Consider the following 18,426-nt stretch of genomic DNA (forward strand, 5'->3'; position numbering starts at 1 on the left):
ATACAATATATATATATATATATATATATATATATATATATATATATATATATATATATATATATATATATATATATATATATATATATATATATATATATAGCGTGCACACACATACACAAGTCTTATTTATTTAAATTAGACAAATTAATAATTTCTTTCATGAAATTAGTCCATATTCATAGAGAAGTAAATTTTTGTATAAATTGATTGACGATGTGTGTTGATTCTAACTTGCTTGGTGTGCTTGTTCTAGACAGCTAGACTGACCTCCATATGGTGTTTGACATATTTTGGCAGTTGAGAGTGTTCATGTGGTTTAACCACAATATTTATAATCTTGGCTACTCTCTTCATGTATCAAAATAATAATAATAAAAATTATAAAAAAAAAAACAATAATAGTAATAACATGGCGTTTAGTTGGAGGGAATATAATTACAATTCTATTCTCATCTAATTTCGAAGGCAACTAATTAAATTCCTTCATTTGGTTGGAAGAAATTGTAATTTCATGAAATTGCAGTTCTCTAATTTTAAAGGAATTAGCATCTCTTCCCCCTAATTTGGTATTTCAATTCCTTGAGTTTTAGGAAGAAAAAAATAACTTTGAGTCAAAATTACCATTTAAAGAAAAATATAAAATTAATGTCTAACATCTCCCTATCGATTGCATGAAAAGTAATTACAATATATCCAATTCAAGAGATACTGTAGATGAGTGGTATTTGAATATGTTATTATTTTTGTATTTGAATATGCAGATAAGTCCAAGAGATACATACTTGTCATTTAATAATAATAATAATAATAATAATGTCAATCGATCATTTATATGGGAATCTTTTTCTATATCATAATATCATCATCATAATTTTTGGTATACAAGACAAATGAAATACTATACATCCTTTAATAACTTGATATTGAAAGAAATAAAAGTTGATAAATTCAAATGTAAAGATATATTATCAACAAGGTGATGATTAATTAAAGAATGTAGGGAAGCATCTGATGAATCTATATATATGGTGTTTGGATATAAAAAGGATGTAGATTTGAATGATGTTGAAAGAAGAGAATATATTGGAGTAGGCATGCTTAAAAATAGTAGTGAGGGGGGTAGGGGGGTGGGTTGTGGCAAGCATGGCATGCAATATGGAGTTATGTCAGTGAGTAATGGTGCAATTGGCAATTGGGTAACCACCTAGCTTTCCACCAATTCAATATTCATGAATCACATCCAACATATTTCATTCATACACTTTTAATTAAAACCCAATATGCCCACTATTACTTGAGATAGATGGGTGTTTTTTTTATTTTGAAAATGTTTCTTTTAAGAATTTAAAAAAAAAAATCTATATTATATTTCAAAAATTTATATCCTAGAAACAAGCTAGTAGCTAGACAAATAGACAATTAACCGTTGAGATGTGAGATTTGGACGGCCGAGATCTGAGGAGTTATGCAGTCGTGCAGTACACTTGCGCAGTCGTGCAGTGATGTATATTTACCAGGTTAAAATCATTATAAACCACATGAGAATAATTTACATGTTAAGAGTGGTTATCATTTGGACCTAATTATATACATATATAATATATATATGTATGTGTGTGTGTGTGTCGCTTGCACGCGCACGCGTATGCGCATGCTTCATATCTTGCGTTTTAATGTATTGTGTTTCTCCATTTCCCATTTTTATAGTATTTAAAAGTGATTTTGGAACAGATCAAAATCGAGCGTGTTACGTTCCATTAGACATATACACACGAAAGCTAAGATAATTTTTACGCAAATTAGATGACAACATAAAATCATCATACTTGTCCAAATTTATAATTTTGTTTAGTAAAGAGTTAAAGACCCTCAAAGAGCTTACATGTGATTCTATACTATTTGTTGATGTTGTGGAGTAGCAATGTTTAAATTATATATATGATACATATAAAACCTTCTTTGGCTAGGGAGGGGGGATATGCAGCGTTCCCAGTTTTGAAAAAGTTTTGTATCCAAAATGCACTCTAAATGTTTTTATGTCATTTCCTAATAAAATAAAAATTTGCACAAAATAAATTTCTTAGGTGATTGCAAAAAATATGAGAAATCAAAGTTAAAAACTAAAATTTTACTTTTAACATATTGCCACTCTAGGTTCTCTCTTGTCTCCGTTCAAGTTGTGAATCTTACATTTGCAACTCTAACGCAACAAACAGTAACTCTGTCAAGGTACACATCCCAAAATAGTTATTATATTCCTTCATTCATTTATAAGAACAAATCAATTAACTTCAAAATGTGTAGAAAACATATTTAAGAAAAAATATTTCTAAATATACCCCAATGTTTTTTATATTTACATGTTTCCTTACCCCTATGCTTAAATGTATCTCTATGTTTCTATATCTTTAAAGCAAAGGAAAAATGTAGTGATAATTTGATAAGAATTTTAATTTTTTTACTGTTAAAAAAGTACCGCACACAATTAAAGAGTGCATACGAGATACATAGTTGTGCACTCAACATCTGTGACTCAACAAGTACATCCGATTACATGTAATTAAAAGTACATTCAAGGCCGTTACACTTTTACATATCATTGGTTGCACATTGTAGTATTATTATATTATTGTGTGCACTTTTGCAGTATTGCTCATTGAAATTTTAGTTTTGAAATTTTTGAAATACTTACTAAAATGTTACTACATCTTCTCCCTTACAAGAGTTATTGATCATCACATATTGACAACTACTATTAGTTCACATTTTTTAGTTTAGGGTTTGGTTCTGGTGCAACAGCATCCTCCTATGCGAACATGCGGTCATATTTGGACCATTGGATGATCTTAGACCAACGACAAGAAATCAATAAAAAGCCAAAAAAAAAAAAAGCGATAGCATTTGATAATTTCAATGATATATGCTTGTGCATTTAGATATGTTATTGGATGATCTTAGACCAACGACTAGAAATTAATTAAAAGACAAAAAAAGAGATAGCATTTGATAATTTCAATGATATATGCTTGTGCATTTAGATATGTTATTGAGGATGCTTTGAGTTGGGTTTGTTGAGTTATGCCCCTGCTCAATTTGAGTCCAATGCACCGCCAAGCATTCTCGTGTGCACCACAAACTAACACTTAGTGCACCATGGACCAGAGCTTAGTACACCACAAAAATATACTTGGTATAGAAAATTTACAAAAAGAGCCACTGCTTTTTTCTCCCATTTTCATTGATTTTTAACTATTGATCTAAGTTCATCCAATATAATGGTTCATATCTGTGTGCACGCCTCTTATATATATATATATATATATATATATATATATATATATATATATATATATATATTTATTGAAGAGACAAGAAAAAAAAAATCTAAAATTGGTGGTTTTGTGGGTCAAGTTTGCAGGTGAAGTGCGGTGCAAAGTGCATGTGGAAGTTTTTAATATGTAGCTGATGCGATGCGGTGTGGGTTGGTTGCAAGAATGCAAAATAATTGGTATTCTTCATGCACGACTAATGTATTTCAATTCCAAACTAATATGATTGTAATTATGGTGTTTTTTTATTCTGCTCTCTTATATTTACATGTTAACGTAATTATATACATTATTCTTAAAGTTTTTTTTTTATTGTTAATCGTTCTATGGCACGTGTCAAAAGCCAATAAAAATCTACATGTGTGCATCACAAGCATGTGGATATTAGAAAAAATGTAAATGTTATTATTCGCATGTACAATAATTGATCTCTACAACTTCAAAAGCACGTAGATAATGTTTTGATTATTCTCATAATGTCTCATCTTTATTCCCTTTTGGCGTATGGTGGAATGAGTGATAGAGAATTAGAGATGATATTAATTGGAAAAGACTTTGTGAGCAAAGAAAATATTAATCGGATAATTGAGTGAGACGGATAAAGTTGAGAATGTGTAAAGAATCAAAAATTAACTAGATTATAATGTCTTTGTTATTTTGTTATTAAGTGAATAAGAAATCTCACTTAAGTCTTGCTTCTAGTGGCAAGTTGGAGTTCGATTCCTATTAAGAACTTTGGAGTTCGGGTTTGGGTTGGGATTTTTATGCCTAGAAGTGGATAACTTGGTATGGGTGGTGAAGTCTTGAAGTTATATTGGTTTGATTTACCTATTCATGGGTGACGAAGCCGAGAAAACTAAGTTATTGCCAAAAAAAAAAAAATCACTTTTCGTCGCTAAATTATAAAGTAATTGTAAGATTTATCTCTACTTGTTGGTCGTACTCACTTCTAGTCCTTAAGCTATAACTGACGTTGCAAATTCCGTCCTTTTTCTAACAAGTTGTCCTCAATTCTCGTCCCTAAGTTATAGCAGACGTTGTACATTTTGTCATCAATGTTTTGTTAGAAAAATGACAAAATTTGCAACTTTTAGAGACGAGATCGAAGTAAGCACAACCAACAAGTATTGACAAATCTCATAATTACCCTATAATTTAGGGACGGAAAGCCGTAATTTTCCAAAAAATAAAAATAAAAAATCTTGTGGTTGCTAAAATTAAGCCAAAATAAAACGTGAATTTAGGTTTGCATAAAAGATGGAGATAAGACATGGTTATGAAGATAGGAGTAAGTTGAAAAGATACATCGTACAATATAATGGGGATCGGATCGGAGGTGAAATGGAAGATGATGTATGACCAGGCTACCACTATCTCCTCCTTCCATTCCATTTTCATCAAACATATATTATATTCAATGTCACCATAATTCAATTTAAATAAAATTTACACTATATTTATTATAAGAGTATACTGGAGCCAACTACCATGTAGCTAGTGTTGTAATAGCGTCATGGTTATAATTTCAAATGGTAGTCATAGGTTCGAACTCGAAAGTATAGAACATATATATATTATCGAATATACTCAGATAGAATCCATTTAAACTCGTCAAGTGAATTCTATTTCTTAATAATGGAGGGGTACCCTAGCAACTGTTATCTTTGGACGAGGAAACCAAGAATATCCTCATATAGAATCCATTTGAACTCGTTAAGTTATTTAAGTAGATCGGTTTAACAAAATAATTGTTTTGTCGATCAGTATGTCTATTTTGTTCTCTTGAAAAATTAGGCTTTATTTATCAACTATAATAGATTTAGTCTTTCAATAGTTAGTCCTACTACTTTTTATCTTCAACTTGACCTATTAATATCAAAGTAATATTATGCTTAAGAAGTTTAATTTGCTTTTTTTTTTTTAAAGTATTCTGACAAATTTACAACTTCAAGTCTTCTGAGTTTAAACATTATTATTAAAAAGAAAAAATAAAAAAATTTACAAATATCATTTTTTTACCAGGATTCAGAATGCAAGATAATTATGTTTAAAAGTTCACATGCTCCGCAGTTGGTCCATATAAAATTTATCCATTATTAATTGTATAGCTTATAATTATGTTTTCTAAAATATATTTCTTTGAATATGAGAAAATTTCACTTCCTAGGTGAAATTTTATATTGTATTTTTTCTTTTGTTAAGAATTTTATAGTTTGATAAAAAAAATTTATAAAAGATGACCAAAATTAAATTATTGCATAGAATCTTAATTTTCTCAAAACCAACTAATTACTCTTTTGATATTGTCTTCTCACCCTAATTTCTCACTACAAATTATTGGTTGATAATAACCATGAAAGCAAAAAATGTTTCGTCCAGATTTAGACAACTTCTAGAGTGGAGCAATTAAGGTGGTGGTGTCGACTTACAAGTATAAGAAACAAAAACAAGAACAAAAAGGACAATGTACATGAAAGTGAATGAATGAAATTAATATCGGCATAATATATATTATCTAAAATAAAATTTTTAAAAGTTTGAAGGACATATTAACATGGTAACCTAATTATTGTAAAATTGTCAAGACGGGTTAACTGAGCCCATATAAGCTGGTTCGTCTCGTGTTCATCTAGAAACAAATCGAACTGGGTCGGGCCATTTTTACACACTGGATGAGATTTTCTCAACCCAATCAATGTTGGGTGGACTAACGGACTGTATAAGAATACATGAAATAAATATTTGCATAATATTATATAAAATAAAATTTTAGAACTTTGAAAGTTTGAAGGGCATGTCAACATGGTAACCTATTAATTTCTAATTGTTTTAAGGGCACCATTTTGAACATCACATTTGTCTAAATGTATGCTTTTGTAATTCAGTGTCCTACTTACATTTTCACTTAAAGAGAATTAAGAGAAAATTAAGAACCAATATTAAGTATTTATTTAGATAAATCTAATGGTTCTAGAACAAGGAAGTTAATGTGTGTGTGTAATGGCATTTTAGTAATGTTCTTTGACTTTGAAAGTATAATTACCAACATTATACGGTGTATTTTGCAACACTATATTATACATTTTGACTAGTTTAAAAATACAATGCATATAAGGTTTGCATTTTAGAGTTTATGATTTTTTTTTTTTTGTTTGATCTAGTGTTTCAATTTTTAGTTTGTTTAAAGAGTTTACTTTTTCACTACTTAGGATTTAGTATTTATGATTTAATTTTTTTTAGTTTAAATTTTAAGAGTAATCCAAAAATACACTCTATACTATTAAAACTAATTTGCTCTATAGTGTTTTGCACTTTTAAAGTTGGATAATATTATCAGAATATCAACACTTTTTTTTTTTACTCAAATTGCACCAAATCCATTATATTTTTTCAAATAGGCAATTGAGATTGATTTTAAATTTTCTTTTATGAGGATCGGTTCTCATGTGAGTGTAAAGTCATATTATTTTTTATTTTTTTTAATTACTTGTCCCAGTTTGTGAGAATACTTATTTCTCTAAATCATTGGTCTAAAGTAATTTATTGGAATAAATATAAAATTATAATATCAATAAATTAATATTAATATCTCATAGTTAAGATGATGTAATATTATTTTAAAGATTTAATTTTTTTTGTCTCATTTAATGTATTGATCTCAAATTAATCCATCAATATTTATTATTTCCGAAATGTCCCCTAGTGTCAATAATACCAACAGCTTATTAGGAGTAGAACACAGCAAATGATTATTTCAAAGGGAAAATGGCACTTTTTCCCCCTATGTTATATGCTTATAGCACTTTTCTCCCCTGTGTTATTAAAGTGGCAGTTTTCTCCCTTCAGTTATTTTAAAAGTGGTAGTTTGCTCCCTTGTAATGTTAAATTGACATTTTTGTCCTTAAAATAACTATTTCATTTATTTTTATTCTCCAATCAATTGTTACTAATGTGTGTGGAAGATCACGGTTCGATACGAACCTAATCGAACACTGTAGCAATTGAACTTAAATAGTATAGACGGTTACGATTAGGATTCAGAACCGAAAAAATAAAATAAAATAATTGTTAAATTTAGACTATTTTTAAATAAGAAATAAAATTATAAAAATAAATACGTAGTAAATAAATACGTAAGTTTGATTGGAGGTTTAAAATCGAAATTGGAACCGAACCGTACCGATTTATCAAAATAAGTGTTTGATTATTTTCTGGTTAAGTTCCGGTTCACGGTTCAACAATTATTTAATTTTAAATTTTTCGGTTCTGAATCGTAACCAGAACCGTCCATATTATTTCGATATGATTGCTACAGTGTTTGGTTAGGTTCGAACCGAATCGTAATCATCCATACATATAAATAATAATTTGTTGGAGAAGAAAAATAAATGAAATAATTTTTTTAAGGGTAACAATGACAATTTAACATTTCAGGAGGGAAAAGTGCCACTTTAATAACACAAGGGGAAAAAGTGTTATATGCACATAACATAGGGGGAAGAAGTGTCATTTTCCCTTATTTCAAATGACCATAACAGGTTAGTCTACAACTGGAAATTAATTATCTAGTTGTGTATTAAGCAATTGTTATATCATAACTCTGATTCATATTGCATTGTAAACCCTGATACAAAAATTTTGTACCTACAGTTAACAATTTCTATACATATAAACATATAACTTGATAATTACTGATACATAATATGATATCTACAGATATAGAAACTGTCAACTACAGGTACGGAATGTGTCAACTATAGATATTGAATCTAAAGGTTATTTTTTAATCAAGGTCTACAATACAAAGTAGACCTTGTTCCATGGTATAATTTGCCTGTATCAAGCAAGTGAAATAAAGGAAAATGTAAATCAAAGAAAACAAAATTTCATTTTATTTGAAAATTTTGAATAAATATATTAAAGGTACCAGACTACCAGTCCCAGGGGCAGGCTGTTTAAATCCATCCAATGCAGAAGTATCATAGAAACACCCTTATTCATTGAAACTTGAAAATGTATAAAAGTTGAAATTAACAAAAGTACCTCCAAAATCTCACATTGTATTGCTCCACTTCTCTCTATCATTTTAGCAGAGTCAACACAAGAAATGTCCAGCATGCTCCAAGAAATTTAGAAATGAATGCGGGCCTTTCGGAGCAGAGGGCGTAATTGCCATAACATTACGTCGGTCACTCCAAGATAAGGTGCTAAACAAACTTTGCACGAGAATGGCAATAGATGCTTGATGCAGCCATGGCCTGCCTGGCAGATAGACATGTTAAAGATTCAGCTAGGCAGCATTGTTTTCAATGTGCACTTTATCATGATGAGCAAATAAAAAGCATACCATATGAAAGACGGGAATGGATAATATCTGTTAAAATGTTTAGGAAACAGCAGCGACCAAGTGTGATCTCCCATCACATCATCAACACTCAGCTTTCCAATGTGAACCATCTACAAATAAAAAGCAATTGAATGGTTACCCTTTGCTCGGAATATTATGGTAATGAAATTAATTCACTTGAAGAAAATATGGTTTCTTTCAACCAGCATCCTCATTGTCACCTGATATATCAAATTCTTCTCAACAGTTGATCCCAGATCAACAAAAGTTGCAAGTCCACCACCAGTTGTCAAGCCCTGAAATCAGAATATGAATACGATGGTAGTGCCTAAGGGCATCAAGAACAACAATAACAAGGAGATCATCAGATTGGTTTGTCCAATAACTTCGGCTTTTGTTCTGAACATGATGAGAACATTTCGCCATTTCCTCATTCCTTTTGATTGAGAAAGGATGGAGGAAGAGGTGGAAAGCGGGGGAGAATGGTGGATGTCAGAGCACTGGCTGTATTGTGAAAACTTGGCGCAACTAAGAAAGCCTCTGGGAAACATAATAGCCAATCCATGAAGCAGATATTCCCACCAATATCATCACAAAAGCCCTTCTTGCAGGGCTGCAGTACCCACCTCATCTTTCTATCACAGCCATCAGACTCCTCTTTCTAAAGAGATATGGGCTTCTTCAGGAACTCCACAACACTGCTGAACCGACTCAGAAAGCATGACTGTGTGAGATAGAAGGGGGTGGGGGGAAAATACTGCTGCTCAAAATTTAAGAATAACATGAAAGCAGACAAAAATATGCTCAACAGAATAAATAACCAAATTCAACAAAACCAACTAAAAATGACTTCTACCATGAAAAACAGAGTGCAAGTAGGAATTTTAAGATCTACAACACAAGCCAACCTTGGCAAAGTCAGGACTCAGGACAGACACTTGGCCTTATAAGTTGCACCTACATTCACACTCAGGACCTACTTGGCTGAAAAGCATCTCCATTCCATACATTCTCGGTGTCTTATTCAAGAGCTTTCTCATTTCAGGTTCAAAACTCTGATTCAGAATAATTGAACTTGGGGGAAAGGGGAATACTTTCATTCAAATAATATAAAGATTTTATTGGGAAAGAAATTCAAATCAATGACATACTATACATAACACATCTTTTTAGCCAAGGGGACCTCTTAACCTTGAGGTATGACTTCAATCCACTCCTCTTAACCTTGAGGTATGTCTTATACACCATTAAGAGCAAATCAAGGTGAAGCTGAGAGATTCTTCTCTGACAAATTTGCTAGGAGTAACAAATGTGTTTGGCAGTAACTTATAATCTAGCTTTTGCTTTTTGGAGCAGTTTGGTAAGCAAGCATTTAAAAAAATTAATTTAGCTTAAGAGAAGCTATCACAAGTGGCTTTCAGCTTACATAAACTAGCATTGAATAATTTATTTTCATTTACCCTTCCCAATTGGGTAAAAGACAATAATTTTATCCCAAATTTTCAAAATGTTCGTAAAAATTTGTAAGCTTTGCATTTCAATAAACTATAGATAATACTTTTTTATCAATGCATTGTTAAAGATGCTGTAACCTTTTGTTTTTGGTTATGTATGATGGCATATATACCTTTGATTTTCATGTTACAGTGCAAATATAATATTACCTTGTGTGTTTAGTTGCAAAATTCCAGAACACAACAAGTATAATATGATATACAAGGAAACACCAATGGAATAAAGAATCCAAAACATCAAATTTAAATATTCGTTTAGGAAGTATCAATCAGTTGATTCTAATCCAATTAATTAAGGATGATTGAAATAGAAAATTCATATCATGATTTTTCTCTTTTCCTTTTTATTTTTTTTTTTTTGAGATGGGCTATTATGGTTTATAAAATAAATTGAAACTACTTTCAGTAAAAGGTGAAAACATTAGCTTCATTCAATAATTTAAATGGCAAGAGAGCCTACAAACAAAGACACTAAACTTTTTTTACATTAGGAATTCATTTAACACTTTAAAGTCTTTGCCCAAGTATCAGCAGCATTTGCCATTAAGACCAAACACCAACAGGCTAGCATTGTAGTATGGAACAAGCCCATAAATAATCAAATCAAAAAAGAAGTATCTCAAACTAGACATAATAAATACATAATCACCAAAAGAAAACAATTGAATTTATGTGTGTACATGTGTTACCTCATTGAGGAATTTGTAGTCAAGCTACCATGTGTTCCTCTTCGAAGTTGAGCCTATCTGCAATATGAATGGTAGTAGAGAATAGAGATGGACTTTGTGAAAGTGTGAAACTGGGAAGGGGTAATCGAAGAATAAAGTTAAAGTGAAAGATTTATTACCACCAGTGTGATAGCAGCCCTACTGACAATCATTAATTACATCATCTACAATTGCCAATGAACCCAGCAGCCCATCAGACTCATTGAGTATACAAGTCAGCATAGAGCGTAACAAGATATTTGGTAATGGACTGACAAACTTGAAAGCTTATATCCTTGAAAGCTTTTCCAACTAGCCAAGTCTGTAAAAAAAGTCAAAATAATGTCTCTGAATCACAGAAGCATTTGCCTATTTACTGCAAAATTAAATAAATAAAATAGAGACAAAAATAAAGAAATTAAAGAAGATATGTTAATCTATTGTTGACAACAATGTGAAATGAAATGATACTTGTTGACTTACATAGGAGTTCCTGAGGTTTAATGCTTGATTCACACTCTTATGGCCTTCATCAAAAGGCTATCTGGTTCTATTCCCTTACCCTTCATCTCATGCACAAGACTGACAGCCCTTCCTATATGTCCATGTTTAAAGAAGCCACATAAAAGAGCAGTGTATGTAACATTATCGGGTTCTACACCTCTATCAATCATCTCATTGAATAACTGAATAGCGTCATCAAGGTTATCAGACTTGCAATGACTGTCAATCAACACAGTGTAGCATATGACATCAGCTGTCAATTTCATCTCCTTCATTTCACACCAGAGATCAGAAGCAATCTTGCTTCCTCCCTTGTTCCCCCCTGCGCAGGATGAGGATTGAGTTCTTTTTAAACCTTTAGAATGTCCATCAAGCATAACTGTGTAGGTGATAACATCAGGAGAAATTCCCCTACTTTTCATATCAGCAAAAAGACTGTGTGCCTCCCGCAAGCAATTCACTCTACAATAACCATTTAACATCATGGTATAAATAATTACATCAGGAGTTATTCCTCTCCATAGCATATTGTCAAATATCCACCTAGCTCTTTTCATATCACCATCACGACATAAAGCAGATATTATACGGCTATACATTGATGTACAAGGGCCATCATCAGAACACAGTACTATCTCAAAGAGCTTCATGGCTCTGTCATATTCACGTTCTGAACAAAGGCTAGCCAGCAGTTTCAAGCAAGAACTCCTCTTTATAGAAATGCCTTGCTTGGACAGCTTTAGGAAGAGTTTGTAAGCTTTACTTGTATTGCCTGATTGACAATATCCATTGATCATGGCAGCATAATTTTCTTCAGATTTAGAGTTTAGGTTATCAAGAAATTTTTCAGCTTCCTCCACATTATGTCCCATACATAAACCCTCAATAATCACATTATATGTCACAGTGGTCGGTATTAAACCTTGTCCCTTCATATAATCCAGTAGGTGAAGAGTCTCTCGTGCGAAACCATTTCTAGAAAATCCACCAAGAAGCACATTATATGCAACCACATCTGGTTTCAATCCATTCTTCTTGATTTCTTTAAATAAGACCCATGCATCAGATACTTTCCCATGTAGGCAGTATCCATCAATTAAAGTGGTATAGTGCACAATGTCTGGAGTCATCCTCTTACCCTTCATCTCATCTAACAACTTCATAGCCTCTTCCAACTTCCCCAGTTTGCATAGGGCATGAATTGCAATATTAAAAACAACCTCATCTAGGAAAATTCCAAGCTCCTTAAAACTATTGAATTGTTCAACAACCTCAGAAGCCATCCCATTCTGACACAAAGACTGAAGAATTGAGCTAAGAATCACACAATTAGTTTTAATACCCTTAGCTGTCATCTCATTATGGACATTCAGAGCTTTTATAATATTCCCTATCTCACAATAAGCTTGAATCAGTGCCCCATAAGTATAATCATCAGGGACCAAACCTTGCTCTTCCATATCAAGGAAAACAGCTTCTGCTTCTGAAAACTTTCTTTCATTAACAAATCCACAAACGACAACAGTGTAAGGATAGACATCAAGGGGTATGTTTGCCCCTTTCCATTCTCGTAACACTTCATAACCCAAAGAAGATAGACCATGCAAGCAAAGGCCTTCGAGATAAGCAGAATAAGTGAATTCATTAGGAGTCACACCCATTTCCTCCATTTCCCCAAAAATACTCGCGGCTTCTTCCAAATTCCCATTTCGGCAAAGGGCCTTGATCACAATCCCATAAGTGTAGACATTTGGATTAAACCCAAGCCTCTTCAACTGCTTATATACAGCCACAGCCATATCCAGCTTCCCACAATCAACAAGTCGATTCATCAAAAAATTACAAGACAATAAGCTTGGACCAAATCCCCGCCTTCTTGTTGTGAATAGAATGTCAATGGACTTATCAAACATGCCCGTGCTCACATAAGCCTTGACCAATGCATCTAGCGTCCGAATTATAGAATTAGGGCACTCAGCGTGGAGTCCTTCCATCAATGCCTCAAGCAAGTCTGACACATCAAAACCCAAACTCTCCTTTTCTGACTTTATCACCTCCAACAGTATAGAATCTAATCTCATATCCATGCCCCAGTGACAAAGTATCCTAATAATTGCCACATAAGTATCAAGATCGTACTGGAACCCACACTCCTTTATCTGCCGAAAGTATGATAATGCAGAATTTGGTTCATTCCTTAATTTGTAAAGCATTTCTGCAGCCCCATATGAGTTAACTTTAGAAAAATCTTGGACTAAAGTAGAACTACTGACATTACCATTTGAATTTTCTCCATCAGAACTAGAAGAAGAATCTGAAATATATGAGCTCAATTGGGCAAGCATAGAAAGTGATTTGAATTGAACAGAATGAATACTTATGAAGATTTTTCTCTGATGAATGAACCTGATTGCAGGAATCAACATGGAATACGGCTGAAATATCAATTTAGCCCCTATACTATATTAGTTCAGACAATTATGCCCTAGCTTTTTTCCTACCATGATAACTTTGGGCAATTGATGTCAGTTTAGTCATTTTCTTCACGGCTCTAACTTACCATCTATTAAACCCATTTAATTGACCCAAGCTGGACACCTCATATACAACCCTCCTACATTAAAAAAATAAAAAGCACAAAAAAGACCCTAACAAGCAAACACAACGATCAGTCACTGAAAGTGTAGAACTCTAAGAAAATATGTCCCATTGATAAATTTAATCAGAACACCTTCCTTGTGAACCCAAATGCACCAAAGGCAGCATGCATTTTCAGAAAGGTGTTGCTCGCTTAATAAATCCAATATTCAAATCCGAGATCTCTTCTGCTTCACCACCTTTACACAAAAATAAATAAATAAATAAATAAATATCAAGGCACCAGACCCAATCTACTCCATCCAATCAAAACCCTAGCACAAAATCCTCAAAATCACATTCACAAACAACCAAAAAAATTTCAATATATATTCAAGATGCACACGTAAATACAAAAGCCATTATAGAAATAAGTATGAAAAGCTTACCAGAAAGAAGAGATGGGAAACATAGTGTACAGAAGAAAGACAAAACCGAGGAAGCGCAGGTGTCTCGAACACAGCCAATTGTGGATGGTCAATACAGATACGCTATATGTAATATGCTTACTAGTGTAATGCTAGTAAAAGCCACACACTCCTTTCAATTTAATAAATGCCCTATGAAAAAGAATAAAGTCAAAGTTACATGATTGAAATAAATTTCAGCCTACTAAAGTTTCATAACAACTGGTGATTAAATAATATAATCATCCGTCATGACCTTAGATACAACCATTCAATTCTATTTGAGCAGATATGCAACCATGAGAATTCAAGCTAACATGATCAAATAAAAGTATCAAACTGTAGAAATTTGATCCTGCTGTTAGTTCCATACATAAGTCTTCAAAACTAAGCATAGTTATATGAGAAGTTGTATCTCATATTCTCATTCGGAGGAGATTTCAACACCTTATCCGTATTAAACAATGTAAATCAAGAAACCATTAAATGTCAATTCGCATAAGGATGAGCATCAAATGAAGAAGAATAAATAAAACAATCATTACTCAACACTTAAAACCAAACAATGAGAATATGAAAATTTTGAATAAACAAGGCACTCACAAGCTCAATTCGAGGAGGAATGGCAGTTAATATTCCAAACCAACAAATCTGTTTCCGTTTTCTCCTCCTCTTTCTCACAATAATTGTCTGTGCATAATGCTCAATGCTTCAAGCTTCTGATAGCTATTAAACCTATATTTGGACGAAAAGAGAAAACAATCGCGTTTCAACTCCAATGAAACAAAGAATGCAAATGTTTTTCAGCTAATCCTTCGTATAGAACCAGACACGCCGTTGAAAGAACTCCAGTCCAAGCTTCAAGGGACAAAGAACTCGCCGGAAAAAGAGAGGAACTCCCGCCAACCACGTTGAACCTTGGCATAAAGCTCTAAACTCCCCTAGCTCCGATTCTCTGTCTCTGCATCTTTTCCTAAAGCTAGTCGACTAATACCTCGTTTCCTTCGTGTAGGAGGAACTTAGCACAGAAACCCTAGCCGCCCAGCGACTTCGCTAGTACCTCACTGTCCCGCCAGCAACTTCACGAAACGACCGACTTAACCTCCCTCTGCTTCTCAGGCGGCGCTCTCCGTTTCCATTTTGTTCAGATGAATGGCATTCATCATTCTTAATTAGGAAAAATTGCATTTTTATCCCCCAAATTGTTCTCAAGTTATAAATTTGGTTCACCTCTTTCAATTTTTACAAATCCAATCATTTACGAAGTAATTTTTAAATAAATTATGAATTTACTTATTCAATTAACTGAAAGTTGAAACGCCAAGCCCAGTAGCAATTGTTATGCCATGGACCAAGATTAATATTGTACTATAGACCTTGGCTTATGTGTTTGTATTTTGTGTTATGACTTTTTGTGTATTGTGTTATGAAATTCTGTATTTTATGATTGTAAATTTTGTATCTGGAACAAATTAATAATTGTGTTTTATGTTATGAATTTATGTGTCTTGTATTGTTAAATTTTGTGTCTATAAACACAAATTATGTATTTAAATCAAATTTGAAAAATAAGTAAATATATAACATGTGTATGTATCTTGTGTTATGACTTTTTGTTCTTGTGTTATACGGAGTAAAATTTTGTACCTTACGAGTATGAATTATGTACATCGTCTTTTCAATCCAGCTGCATCCATAATGATATGCTATGTGTCTTGTGTTGTGATTTTTTATATGTGTTATGAAATTTTGTACCTTACGAGTATTAATTCTGTCCCTCATTATTTCAATGCATGGTCCATAATGCTATGTGGACCCTAGTCCATGATATAAATTGTCGCATATAGAGGGCATTTGGTTGGGAGGAGGAAATTAGGGGGAAAAGAATTGTAATTCGGTGGAATTGCAATTCAATGAATAAAGTAGGAATTGAAATTACAGTGTTTGGTATGCAGAAATAGAAGTACAGGGAATTGAAAGGTAAGAATGACAAAATGACTAAAATGTCTTTATGTTGTGCTAGATGTAGTAGTAGTAGTAATAATAATAATAATAAAAATAATAATTCTTTCAAAATAATATTAATAATAATAAGTATAATAATAATAATTCATTCAAATAATAATAATAATAATAATTCTTTCAAAATAATAATAATAATAATTCTTTCAAATTTAAAAAAAAAACAAAAAACAAAAAACAAAAAAACAAAGGGTATGGGAGGAGGGCAAAATTGTCTTTACACGAACAAATTGTCCCTCCTCTCCACCGAATTGCAATTCAACATTTGGAGAGAATTGCAATTATGCGGAATTGCAATTCCCTCTAACCAAACACTATAGTTTAGGAATTCACTGAATTGCAATTCCCCCAAACTACGTCCAACCAAACAGGCCATAGAGTATTATGGATATGTATTTTTAACTTTAGTATATTCTTTATGACTTAATACCCAAAATGGTCATCGACTATGTCGGTTTTTCTCAATTTCGTCCTAAATGACTTTTGTTACCTAATGTAATGTTCCTAAAATAAGCTAGTAGCTTAAAATAAGAGCTTATTTTTTATCGCTACCTAAGATAACGTTTCAAAATAAGCTAGTAGCTTCCTAACTTTTTTTCCATCTTTAACCTTACTATTTTAAAGAAATGACATCATTTACCCTTCCCAATTAAAACCTTTTTGACTAAACCTGTTTGACTTTTTATCTTCGATATGTTTTGTTGTAATTTGAATTTGACATTTGTGTTTGAGCATTGATTTTTGTATGAACTAATATTATGAATTATAATCATTTTGTTTTACTTTATATGTTTTCAAATACATGTTCTTACTTTATATTTTATTAAAATATATTGATTTCACTATTTTATATTTAATATATAAACAAACCTATTTAAATTTAAAACTATTTAAATTGTATGAAGATGTCATTTTTAGTCTTTTTATATTTATCAGCTTATCAAAAAGCTAATTTTACCAAACACTTTTAAGTAGAACAACTAACTTAACAACTCTTCGGATTTAAGATATTTTTCAGCTTTCAGCTACCTTTTCAGCTAGGTTTGCCAAACATAGCATATAACATAAGACGACAAAAAGTTAAAAAAAAAAAATTAAAAATAAACTAGAAGCCCCGTATGTTATTCTAAAGAAATGAGTTTTTTTGCATTTTTAGTCCTACGACTATAGTGGCACTTGCAGGATTGGTCCACGACTTTTAAACTTTGCAATTTTGGTCCATGACTATTGTTTTTTTTTTTGCAAAAATGGTCATTCCGACGCCGAAAAATAAAAACCGACGGATTTTTCGACAATTTTTCGCCGGAAAAAAAAACGGCATATTTTTTGTTAATTTTTCGCCGAAAAAAAATTCTCCTTTCAAGTAGGGTTAAAATTGATATTTCTAAAAAATTAATGTAATTTACTTTTTATTCAAAATTGACATTTCTAAAAAATTTCCCTTTGTGTTGGCAGATGTTACTACGGGGCATTATTCAAATATTATTTTTACTTTTTAGTTTAAATTTAATCTTAATAATATTATTTTTTTGTTGATCTTGAATTTGTATTAATAATTTTAAATTTGTACTTAATTGGCTAAAAAGTAAATATAATTTAAATTTAAAAAAAAAAGTAAAAATAATTTTGAATTTATATTTAATTTACTAAGATTAACTTGGCTACGTATGCTTTTAGAAATGAATTAGTTTTAACTTTAATTAGTTTACCAAAATCAAAAATAATTAAATTGACTACATATGTTTTTAGAAATGAATTTGTTTTAACTTAAATTAATTATTTAGAAATGTCAATTTTAATCTTACTTGAAAGGAGAATTTTTTCCCGGCGAGAAATTGACGGAAAATATGTCAATTTTATTTTTCGGCGAAAACATTGCCGAAAAATTCGCCGGTTTTTTTTTTCCGGCGTTGGAAGGACCATTTTTACCAAAAAAAAAAAAAAAAAAAAAAAAAA

At 31.7% G+C, this 18,426-nt stretch overlaps 1 protein-coding gene across 8 annotated transcripts; it reads right to left on the reverse strand.

Moving 5' to 3' along the window:
* Positions 1 to 8,197: 8,197 nt before the first annotated feature.
* On the reverse strand, positions 8,198 to 15,590 carry LOC115996473 (pentatricopeptide repeat-containing protein At2g26790, mitochondrial). 8 transcript variants are annotated; one of them, XM_031235709.1, is made up of 8 exons: positions 15,052 to 15,590; positions 14,431 to 14,601; positions 14,136 to 14,241; positions 11,384 to 13,619; positions 11,041 to 11,222; positions 8,901 to 10,939; positions 8,680 to 8,789; positions 8,198 to 8,594 (listed from the first exon to the last, which is right to left on the reverse strand). In XM_031235709.1, the coding sequence occupies exon 4, from the start codon at positions 13,615 to 13,617 to the stop codon at positions 11,413 to 11,415; it is 2,205 nt and encodes a 734-aa protein (XP_031091569.1). In that variant the 5' UTR covers positions 13,618 to 13,619; positions 14,136 to 14,241; positions 14,431 to 14,601; positions 15,052 to 15,590; the 3' UTR covers positions 8,198 to 8,594; positions 8,680 to 8,789; positions 8,901 to 10,939; positions 11,041 to 11,222; positions 11,384 to 11,412. The 8 variants fall into 8 exon arrangements, with proteins under 8 accessions (XP_031091569.1, XP_031091566.1, XP_031091567.1 ...); XM_031235706.1 differs by having other exon boundaries at positions 8,901 to 9,377; positions 10,883 to 10,939; positions 11,384 to 14,241; XM_031235707.1 differs by having other exon boundaries at positions 8,901 to 9,380; positions 10,883 to 10,939; positions 11,384 to 14,241.
* Positions 15,591 to 18,426: the final 2,836 nt, after the last annotated feature.

The sequence above is a fragment of the Ipomoea triloba genome, chromosome 11 (assembly GCF_003576645.1).
Source record: "Ipomoea triloba cultivar NCNSP0323 chromosome 11, ASM357664v1".
NCBI classification, from domain to species: Eukaryota; Viridiplantae; Streptophyta; class Magnoliopsida; order Solanales; family Convolvulaceae; genus Ipomoea; species Ipomoea triloba.